The 11,262-nt window shown below is 37.8% G+C and overlaps 1 protein-coding gene across 1 annotated transcript; it reads left to right on the top strand.

Annotated features, from left to right (window-relative positions):
* Positions 1-157: 157 nt before the first annotated feature.
* On the top strand, positions 158-7,916 carry TMED5 (transmembrane p24 trafficking protein 5). The gene is made up of 4 exons (XM_033067906.2): positions 158-358; positions 2,613-2,710; positions 3,379-3,562; positions 5,036-7,916. The coding sequence occupies exons 1-4, from the start codon at positions 179-181 to the stop codon at positions 5,252-5,254; spliced, it is 681 nt and encodes a 226-aa protein (XP_032923797.1). The 5' UTR covers positions 158-178; the 3' UTR covers positions 5,255-7,916.
* Positions 7,917-11,262: the final 3,346 nt, after the last annotated feature.

Here is an 11,262-nt window from a genome sequence, read left to right as displayed (position 1 = left end):
GGCGGGAGCGGCGCGTGCCGCCGCGGTGCACTGTGGGTGGGCGGGGCACGGTGCTGCCGGGGCGGTGATTGGTGCGGATGTGCGGAGGGGGCGGGGCGATGCCGGGCCCGCCCCCCGGGGCGCCATGCCCCTCGGTGCGTGCGCGCGCGGGGGCTCCGCGCTCCGAGGCGCTGCCGCGATGGGGCCGCGGCTGCTGCTGGTGCCGCTCGGGTGCCTCGCGTTGCTGCTGCCGCCGCCCCGCGCCGCCGAGTTCAGCCCCTCCCTGGACAGCGACTTCACCTTCACGCTGCCCGCTGGCCGCAAGGAGTGCTTCTACCAGCCCATGCGCAAGGAGGCCTCGCTGGAGCTCGAGTACCAGGTCGGGCAGGGCGGGAGGGGGCGTCTCTCCGCGGGCTGTCCCCAGGGGAGCTGAGGTCCCGCATCCGCCGTGCCGGCGGCGCCGCCGTGTCCGGGCCGTGTGCCCGGCCCCCGTGGGGCGGCTCCGCCCGGCCCTGCTCGGTGCTGCCTTGCCGAGGCCGCAGCCCTGGCCCTGAGGGGCACTGCCTGCCCGGGGACGCGGTGCCCTGCCCCGAGCCCGGGCTCTGCCCGCAAAGCCACGGTGGAAGTGTACTCTGGTAGAAATTCTGCCTTCGGGAGTTCAAAACTAACTTAGCGGCCTTTTCAATTATTCTAATAGGTTCTTTTGGTGGTTTGGGGGAGTTTTTTGTTTCTACTTTAGGGGAGCTCAAGTCACCATCCTTTAACAGGGCAAAATGTGGAAAGTTCACGGTTGTGACCTTGTGTTGTAGCTCTAAAGCACAAGGAATATTGTGCTGATGGGCAAACCCTGTGCTTGCCTATCTTTGTGCTGATATTGAACACCTTTCATCTCAATGACGAAAGTTTCACCGAAACAGCCCAATTTAACAGACTGTCATAACGATTTTGAAGTCCTTCTTGAGAAGAGTCGAGTTTCCCAGAGATGTCTGGAATAGATCTCGATCTCAAACTATTTTTTCTCCTTGAAACAAAGACTTTTTTCAGTAAAATAGGTACAGTGAGCTAAGCTGCACTGAATAGTCTCCCACCCTCTTACTGTGCCTCAAAGTGGGCCAGGATCTCTCTCTCTTCCCCCTCCATCTATTTTTCCCCTCTGTTTCCCAACTGAAAGACAAAGCTGAAATTCATGTTTTTTTCTAATTTCTAACACTGCTACATGCAGAACTGAACAAGAATGGAAAAAGAGGTGTTCATGCTTTTTTTAGAGCCCTGTCTAAGCCAAACAGAAATTTATTTTACACAGAGTAAGACTGTAGTTTGATCATAAGCTAAATAAAGACATTATTTTAGAAAGGACTTGTGTAACATCATATACATAACTTATTTCTACTCAGGCATAAATTTCTTAGCACTACTGTTAATGGTAATGATTTGGTTTTCTATTTGAATGTGTAGAAAAGGAGGTCTGTATATTACTGCAAATAGATTTATTTTGTACTTAATTATATTAGTGGCTAAAGCATAAGAATATTTAAGATAGGATGCAGGTCATTCTCCAAAGACAAGGTAAACCCTATGCTAATACAAAGGTTCTTTTCTGGGTGTCTAGACTGGAGCATAGCCCTAAAGATATGTCAATATGTATGATTTTTAATGTGATCAGCTGTTAGCTAGTAATTTTCTTTGTCCTTTATCTTTTTTTTAAAGTGTCTTCAGTGTCAGTTTGAGTCAGTGTAAACTTTGCTCTCCTTTTCAGCAGGAGCCGTCTGCTATACTCAAAAAGCTCACTGGAAAACAAGCAAACAAAAAATTCCCCTAGCACAGATTTAAGTAATGACATAAAAATGATCCCTCTCTGTCCCCTTACGCAATTACTACCTTCCCATAAAGACACAGTAGGTGTGATACAACTGTAGCTGTGTTACATAGCTAAAGCTGCACAGCTTTGTAATGCTGTAGACACCTTCCAAGAATTTAGGAAGATAAACGCCTTCAGTTCCTTCTGCCTTTGGGAAAAGAGACTGCCCTGGCAGAGTTCAGACGTTAAATATGCATCAGAAGGTGAGGTCTTGTGGTAAAGCTTTGATTGGCATAAGAAGTTTGGTCCTGTCTTCAACACAGTTAATTCACCCAACAAAGAGGTCTTAGGGGTGACAGCACATATTGTACAAATATGTGTAACATGTATATACAGAAAAGTGACTTGTTGGAACAATTCTACCACTGAAATGGGACTAGTGCAGGTACTTGCCAATCAGTGATATCACCCATAAAAATGCCACATTTAGCCATCTCTTTTTGGCATTTTTACAGGGTGTCTAACCTGCTTGTTGATAAAACTGAATCCATTCTTAAAAGTAATTAGGGAACGGTTCAGTATAAGCCCAGCCTGGCAGGTTTAGATTACATTTAGTTTAAGATTCTGAAATTGCTAAAGTGCTTTTAGATTGAACCATTTTTTCATCTGTTTCCAGTTCATTTGGTGTCAGCTGACCAGACAGATTAATCTTTCAGATTCTTTATACGTCTGTTCCCTTACCTGAAAACGTTTGCCTTCCCTAAAAATGCTGCTGTCAGCAATGCAATCAGGAATTCTGCTGGTCAGAGGTTGGTTATTTTTGTTTGTTTCACAGGTTCTGGATGGAGCAGGATTAGATGTTGATTTTCATCTGCTGTCCCCGAAAGGTGAAACTCTAGTTTTTGATGAAAGAAAATCAGATGGAGTTCATACGTAAGTTTAAAATCTTCAAACTCGGAAGTGTTACATAAAGAACTTTTTTGTTTCTTTAGCAAATATAACTAAATGAAAGTTGAGTACTTTAAATTCCTAAGTATTACAAAAGACTTTCTAATAGGACAGTTTGAGAATAGCAGTTTTCCTTTTATAAACACTGAATGCTTTTTACATTAATGGTACCATGAAGTGAAGGGTATTTTTGCTGTAACAATAGCTGTTAATATTCAGTGATAATATTATGGAGTTGAAAAGGTCTCAATATCTAATATCAAAAGATCATGTGAAATAAGAAGCTAAAAGTGCCCTATTTTTACAGTCCTTTAGTCAAAATATGTAATATTTTTTGTAATTTCACTATACTGCATAAGAATTCCACTTATTGTGCATTTTTAAAATGATTAGCAATGATTCCAAGTCCCCAAAAAATGAAAGCAAGCTGCTGTCTTCATCATTTTGAGCCTTTGGAGTCAGTGGGATGGTTTTGCTGTGACTCTGAAATCTGTAAGGTGTCTTTAGAGTTCTTATTTTTTATACAAAAAGAAGATTTGATTATTTCCAAGTGCACAACTGTCAGTCTTAAAGGGAAAGGAGTGCTTACAAAAACTGACTTTTTGAGAAGAGCACGGGAAGTGTAGATAATCATGTTTTGCTTATATACACAGGGTGGAAACAGAAGATGGAGATTACATGTTCTGCTTTGACAACACATTTAGTACCATTTCTGAAAAGGTGATTTTCTTTGAATTGATCCTGGACAATATGGGAGAAGATGGTCAAGATGAGGAAGACTGGAAGAAGTATGTTACAGGCACAGATCTCCTAGACATGAAATTGGAAGATATTCTGGTTAGTATTTGATCTTTCATTATATTCGATGTAAGAGTATTTGGAAAAAACCTCAACATCATGCAGCCATTCTGCCTTGGTCTGTTGCACCATCCTGGAATGTAGTCCAGTTCCAAATATTAATTTACTAGAATGGGAAGTCTAGTACCATAGATCTCATTTACACACAGAAACTCTGAGATCTTTTCAGAATAGGCCCTTCATCAGCAAGAAAAAACTGCCTAGCTCTCAGTCACTTGATTTCCAATTCAGCTTTCTTTCTTCCTACTACTCAAATGAGACATTCTTCCCTAGCAGCAATGAAATGAATACTTTGAGCATTAAAACATTTTTTAGCCCTAATGATGTAGTTAGAATTACTGCATAATTTTTATCCACATTTAAAGATAAAATACTGTGTTAGCCTCTTCATCATCTCTTTGCAGAAGTATGGATTACCGTTTCTATCCTCAGTATATTAGATATAACTATATTAGATTTTTTTCCCCCCAAATTTTATTACATCTTTTCAAACAGAATGAGAGTTACTTTACATAAACTACAGGTTCATCTTTGCAGACATGGAGTGGTTATGTTTGCTTAAACTGTATGCTGAGCCTGTTTGATGTAGGATTCAGATTACTGCTGAGTCAAAGCTCTTAGTCCCTTTATGATCATTAAATATTGAAATTAGTGTAGAAGCAAAGGATTGCTTGGTCCAGTATTATTACTCCCATAAACACAATGCAGATCTTTAAATAATGAAACAATCTTTAAAATATTTTATAGCTGTATAACATACTTTTAAATAATAACAAAACCAAATAATGAATCTGAAAGTCTGACAAGGTCTTGGCAATCAAGACACTTAGAAAAAAGCAAAATTTATATGTAAAATTGTGAAGAAAAACCCACTCACACTAATCACAAAAAGTACTTGGATTTGATAGATACTTGTTTACATACTGGTATCTCTTACAAAAGAAAAGGAAATGCAAAACTTGTCTTTGAGAGCCTTGAAAATCTTATAAAATATGTAATTTTTGTAAAGTTAGGGTTAGTATTTGATCCATTGTTTACTTAGCCAAGTATTACTTTCCCTGCAAGCTCTATGAGGACTAACATGAGCACTCAGTAGTTTCATTCCTTAATGTGAACACATTTTCTGGCAAAAATAAGGAATTATGTCTTATGTTTAAAGCTCTTGTGTGGTGTTCATTTTCCTTATTGTGTAACAATGAACTTTATCATCATAAACTTATCTCGCTCCCCAGAATAGCTATTTTGAAATATTTTTGTTAAATATGAAACAGAGAAAATGTTACTGCTGCATTTATCCTTACGGGTTATGTATATGGGATATGTATATTTGAAAATGAAATTAACTCTCCACTTGTCAAGAAATTAAATTACATACTTTTGTATGTGCTGCAAGCTGTACACTTAATTCAGGTGATTTTTTTTTTCTAAAAATGCTCTTTTGTTACTTACCAGGAATCCATCAACAGTGTCAAAGCCAGATTAAGCAAAAGTGTCCAGATTCAGACCCTGCTCAGAGCATTTGAGGCCCGTGACAGAAACATACAAGAAAGCAACTTTGACAGAGTGAATTTCTGGTCCATGGTCAACTTGGGAGTAATGGTGGTGGTATCAGCTGTTCAGGTTTACATGCTGAAAAGTCTCTTTGAAGATAAGAGGAAAAGTAGAACTTAATATTCATTAATGTTCATATTATGATCGTAACAGTATAACAGGTATGGGGGAGAAGGGGAGCAAAGAAACTAAAGACCTTTCAGATTCTTTTGAACAGACAGTAAAAATCAGGTTTGCAATTCATGCTGGGTTTTTTGGATGTGATAGTGCTGGTCTTGTTTTGTGTATAGGGGTTTTCTCTTGTTTTTTGTGGTGGTTTGTTGTTTACTTTTTTTAAAATGAACATAATGCCTCCTCCCAAACTCTCCCATTTTTCCAAATACTATTAACTATTTTTTTTTGTACTTGTAGGATTTGTTAATGATTGTTAATGCCTACTTAATGCATAGCACACTTGGTGCATATGCAAAGTAATGTTAATATAACTGTCATTTTCTTCATTTTCACATAAAAGTTTAAGTAGTAACTTAGACATTGGTTTAGTTGCTGTTAAATACTGAGTAAATTTACATGTGCCTAAGTTTACAGGATTGGTAGTTACTGTCAGTTTTCTTCAAAATTACATGTTTTTAAAAATCCTCAGTTTTTATTTCTTTGGCATCATGGAGAAACACTGGGCTAACTATGTAAGAATATGAGATCCTCTTTTTATAACAGATGACTAATATCAGCACTTTAAAAAAAAAAGCGCACCATCAATGTGAAATTGAGGCAGTTTTGAAAAACAGTTGGAGAAAATAGGTACAATTCTTTTTCATAAATCCTTCTGTCCTGTAGTTGCACAATCCTATTTTCCTTTTTGGCCATTACATGAGACAAGTGACTATATGGTATTACAAACAAATAAAGGCACACTTTAAAGTATGCTTTTCAAATTCTTAGTTACTGTAACCTCATGTAATAGATAATTTTTTAAAAAGTAATTTCTCATGTTTTTTCCTTTTAATAAAGGTAGGGGGTGTTCTGATATGCCAAAAGAAACACTGACTGTTGTAGTTTCAAAATCCCTCTTATTTTCCACTTTATTTTATTACAAGTATGACTGATATAACAGGTGACTTAAATGGGCATATAAAACCAAAGCTGTTTACCTAAACTTTCCCTTTTTGCTCACCCTCACAAGTCTTTCAGCGATATAAGTACACTCTTCATACAACCCTTGTTTCTGTACCTAGCTGTTCATCTAAATAGGGCACAAATCGCAGGAGCAGCAAGTTTTATGATCAACTGAATATGTAGTAGCACTAAGGCAAAGCTAATACTAAATCAGAAATTCATAATACCTGGATGAAGCGGCTTTTAACAGTGTAGTGAGGGTACAGTTATTGCCAAAACTCCTGGTGCGTGAGAATTAACTTTTTTTTAGTAGTTTCAAGAATAAATTTTACAACGTGCCAAGTCATTGGAACTTCTTGTATAAATGTGTTAACTACATTTCACCATAAGTTTTTTTTTAAAAAAAACTTTATTAAAAACACTTTTAAAAAAAAGTGTTTGGAAAAAAGTATATGTAGTAGTGTTGTGCCTGTTGTGGGGTCATCTGTATGAATGGCAGAGTTGCAACTTTGAGACTTTCTGTGATTAAATGTTGTTTTATGAATAAAAACAGGGTCAATAGATGCATTGAAAAAATACATTGTTCAAATGAAACAGATGCTAGCAAGGGCTACAGAACATAGAAACAGCACTTCAGCTTCAACTTCAGACAGGAGGACCTAGCAATAATATTTATAATAGTTTTTATAAGCACAAGTATTATTATTACAGAACTTGTTATAGAGAGCTACTACATCTTTCTGCAAAGCTGTGTCCAAAATAAGACTGTACCCCTTTAAGGTTTTGTGTATCTGACTTACATATGATGCTTTCTATTCTAAACTGCCTAAGTTGAAAGCTTATTTCTATGATAAGAACAATGTCTAGGAAAAAAGCAATTCTTTCAGCTAGAGTAGCAAGTAACATTTTCCTGCCATTTCCCTGTCCCTCTCCCAATAGCACTATACCATGTTGTTACCTTTGCTTGCATCACCATGTGTGATGCTCCAAACCATCTGCAAAATGCTGAACCAGCTCTGGGAAGCTGTGACTAAGACATCTACCTCTGCTCTCCAAGCTACTAGAGTCAAGATTTCAGCTTAGAACTCCAACAGATAAGCTCTGCCAAGTTTTCCAAGGGCACCTGAAGGGATTGGGTTTCCCAGCTGTGCCTCTCTATAGTTACACATCAGTGGCAAAACCGTTTGGTGTCCCAGTTTAACCTGCTACTGGATGCAGCCTGCTCTGATCAGAGATGCAGGACTGCTGCAGTTCAGCGTCTCCCATTACAAGCAGCGATCTCTGGGAGAAGGAAAATGCAACATCAGCAGCAGAGTTCATCTGGAAGAAATTACTGTTTTGCAACTAAGAGCTCTGACTGTATTTGCTCTTCATTCAAGGTCCACTAGAGAAAATGAAAGCAGGAATAACTAGAAAGGTTCATTGACTTTGGCAGCTGGAATATGTTTATGATAGGTGAAGGATTTGGTATTCAAATTTGCAGTTAAGTAACATTGTACTTGGATTTTGAAGAGTAGATTGCTTTTGACTGTATAAAATTTACAAAGGAGAATATGAATTACTTTTTTTTCTTAATGGACTTTTTATGCAGAATTAAATGTTTTAAAACTTGCAGATGTTGAATAATTATGCAAAACTGATTTTCAATAAATCAAATTTAAACCTGTGTGTTGTTTTGTCATGAAGAATGCTATTGATGCTGCAAAAGATCAAGAATGCTAAGCTAACAGGAAGTTTGGGTTTAGTACTGCAGCTTTTTCATTTCTTCCTCATACAGTGTTCAAATTCTGTTCTTGTTCACTGTAAATATCAACTTTATCAGTGCAAACAAATAATTTAGGATTTACACAGGTGTCAGATCCGAAAGACACCAAACTCTGGTCTAAGATAAAGTATTTAACATATTTAACTGTATTTAAGCAGCAAACATCAACAGGAAGTAGTGCCACAATCTCAAGCTCACAATTAAGAATCTCATAAATTACTACTAGTTATTAATATGTAATATTTTTGCATTATTCATAAAATAATACTCAAGATCCTGAGAATAAGGCTCAAACTACTGGAGCATTTTTTCAAGTATTTGAGTCATACAGGACCAATCCAAGCTTGTTTACCATTTCATAAGGCTCTTCAGACACCCAGGCCTGTCCGGAAGCCTGCAAACCACATTGTTCAAGTAATGAAATAGGAACTTCCTTTATGCTGTGTTTTGAATCACTGAACTCAATCATAAAATGCTATGGTTCAATGTCACATTGTCAGATTGGGCAATTAGTGGTAGAAGGAACAGTGATTCGACTTGAAAAAGTACATGAGTTTAACTCTCAGGAGCTATTTTTGGACACAGACATGAGAAATGCCTGCAGAAGTTCCCTTTCCTGATCTCTCCAAGCATGCACCATGAGAAATGACACCTTCTGCCTTCACTTCTGTACAACACAACACAGCCTTGTGCCTCACACTGGCACATTGTTTCTCATGCTCAGCAGTGCAGCACAGCCTTGTTTAACTCCACTCGTCAGGAAGCAGCACCATCCTCACTCCATGACCACATGGTACAGTGTTAAGACCACATTTTTCAAGATTTTACTCCATTAGTCACAGCAATCACCTTTTCTTTCCTCCTTTCTGGAGTTTTTGGGTTTTTTAATATTTATATGGCAATCTGTTCTAAAGACTCACTATCACCAAAATTTAATTAGGACAGCCTGAAAGTAGGAAGACTGAGCTGTATCTGATTGTCTTTAAAAACTAACAGTTCCTTTCCTGTGTTTCAAAGAACAATTCTTGAGACTTTCATTTGAGAACTTAGCAACCTGTGGTGTAGACAGGAAACACAGATCTCTTAGTTACTGCTAAGAAACAGCTTCTGTTTAGCCCTTCCTTCTCCATGCTTTCCTCCTGGCTCCAGTAGTACTCTACAGAAATTCACTATTCGTACAGGAGGAATGCTGCATGAATAGTGAGGTACAGAGGAGAGTAAGCATAATTTACACAAATCGCTACAGAATTTAAAAATGCAATCAAAAGCTACATAACTCTTTTCACAACTGACAATTCACATGACTGTTGATTTGTATCAAAGGCAAAGACAATAAAATAGCAACAAAATAATGAAAACAACTTAAAAGTAGTAGTAAGCCCACCTACACTGCTGAAGTTTCACCATAAGCATCTGAGCACCTCTCATGCTATCTGGTGCTATAGCTGGCAACAGTTAATGAGTCTTGGTAATGAGTTAGTGTTCACAAACTCCTTTCTTCCCTTGGTGCATACCAAGTTTCTGGAAATTATATCCATCCTCACTCTCCATCTGCTACCTGCTAAACTAGAACACAGGTACATAAGGAAGGCATAGAGTTGCCAAAAGAAAAGTTCAAGAAGCATGTATCTATACATTTCAACCTTATGTTAAGGGACTTGAAAATAAATGTCTAATAAAAGTCCTTTTATGCTTAAGGATTTAATGGAGTTAAAACCTTTCCAGTTCTTCATGAATTCCCTTTTCCACAATTTCCAACTATTGTTGATAATGTTTAGAATTTCTGGTCTCTGCTATCGTGCAACCAATTTGTGAAGTTATGGATACCAAATTTGAGCAACCAAAATAACACAAAGCAGGGAACCTTAGTAGTGATCACAAATGACAAAAACAGGTACATAGCAAAGTAATAACTATCCCACTGGATGGTGACACAAGCGAATACAACAACAGCAAAGTTTTGAAGTAAATGGGCTTGTTAAGAGTAAAACTGCAGATGTCAGGATTAGAAGACCCTGTGTTGAACATTAAATAAACAGAAGACTAGGAAACCAAAACCACATGGAAGTCAATCAGTGCCAAACACTAAGTAGCTAACAAGGATGCAAACAATATTGTCAAATTGAGCAGCTGGAAACAAATAAGAGCAAGGAAAACACATACTGGTGAAATAGTATCAGTAAACAGATTAGAAGAAAGTCTGTATAAAAACAATGAACTACAGCTGTATTTGAAAAATTAGTATCTGCCAGCAAAGTATTTTGGTTCTAATGAAAACCAGAACTGTTGATATTGTGGTGTATGGATCTCAATGCTGAAATATGTACAAACCTGATTTAAAAGATAGCAGAGATGAGCTAGACAAGCACATTAAGGGATTCAAAAATGCAAAGCACTAAAACACCAAGACAAAAATCTTGTTTCTTTGTTGCTGAATGACAAAATTGAAAGACAGCAAAAGCTTAAAATTTCAAGCTCGTTCTCAGACTGTGCACAGCTGTACTGGTACTTGTCTTTTACTTTGCTTTCTATTGTCCTGCACTACCTTTGCTAAAAGACAGTTGTTTCTCCCTGTCCAAAGGAGACTCTTTTCCCCATGTCTTTCATTTCATTACACCTTACTTGTAGATAACCCAATTAACAAAAAAAAAAAAAAAAAAAAACCCAACCAAAAAAACCACCAGCAAAGTTTTCTACAAACATTGACAACTCCAAAGTTTAACTCATGCATTAATGTTTTTCTAACTAAACTAGAACATCAATAGATCTGACACCTCCATGTGGGTGTATAGCCATCAGTTTCAGTTCAACATTGATAAAACAATGTTTCATTGTTTCCAAAACCCTTTACTCCATTTCTACAAAATATAATTTTCTTCCATCATGCCCTTAACTGGAGTGTTATTTTTCATTTAGACACACGTGAGACAACTAGAGATGTGCCTGAACCTATTACCTGCATAGCATTGGCAAGACTCATCTTCTTCCCTCTGTGCACAGAACTGATGCTTCTGTCCAGTTTATCCTCATCACTCTGACTATTGCTCCATCATCAGCCTTCGTGTGTTCCATCTCAATTCACCAATTTCCTTTTAAAATATAACACTAAAGATCACTTTAGTAGGATGTTCCAAAGACAAAACATTTTTCTGTTTATTAAATTACCTTCCCCCTCCCCAAACAATAAAGTGCTTGTCCTCTCCTGTAAAGGCCTTTTTAAATTTATTTTTCTTCATGTTAAATTAAA

Source organism: Catharus ustulatus, chromosome 9 (assembly GCF_009819885.2).
Source record: "Catharus ustulatus isolate bCatUst1 chromosome 9, bCatUst1.pri.v2, whole genome shotgun sequence".
Lineage (NCBI taxonomy): Eukaryota > Metazoa > Chordata > Aves > Passeriformes > Turdidae > Catharus > Catharus ustulatus.
Note: the sequence above shows the minus strand (reverse complement) of the source record. Positions and strands in the feature narration are given on the sequence as shown.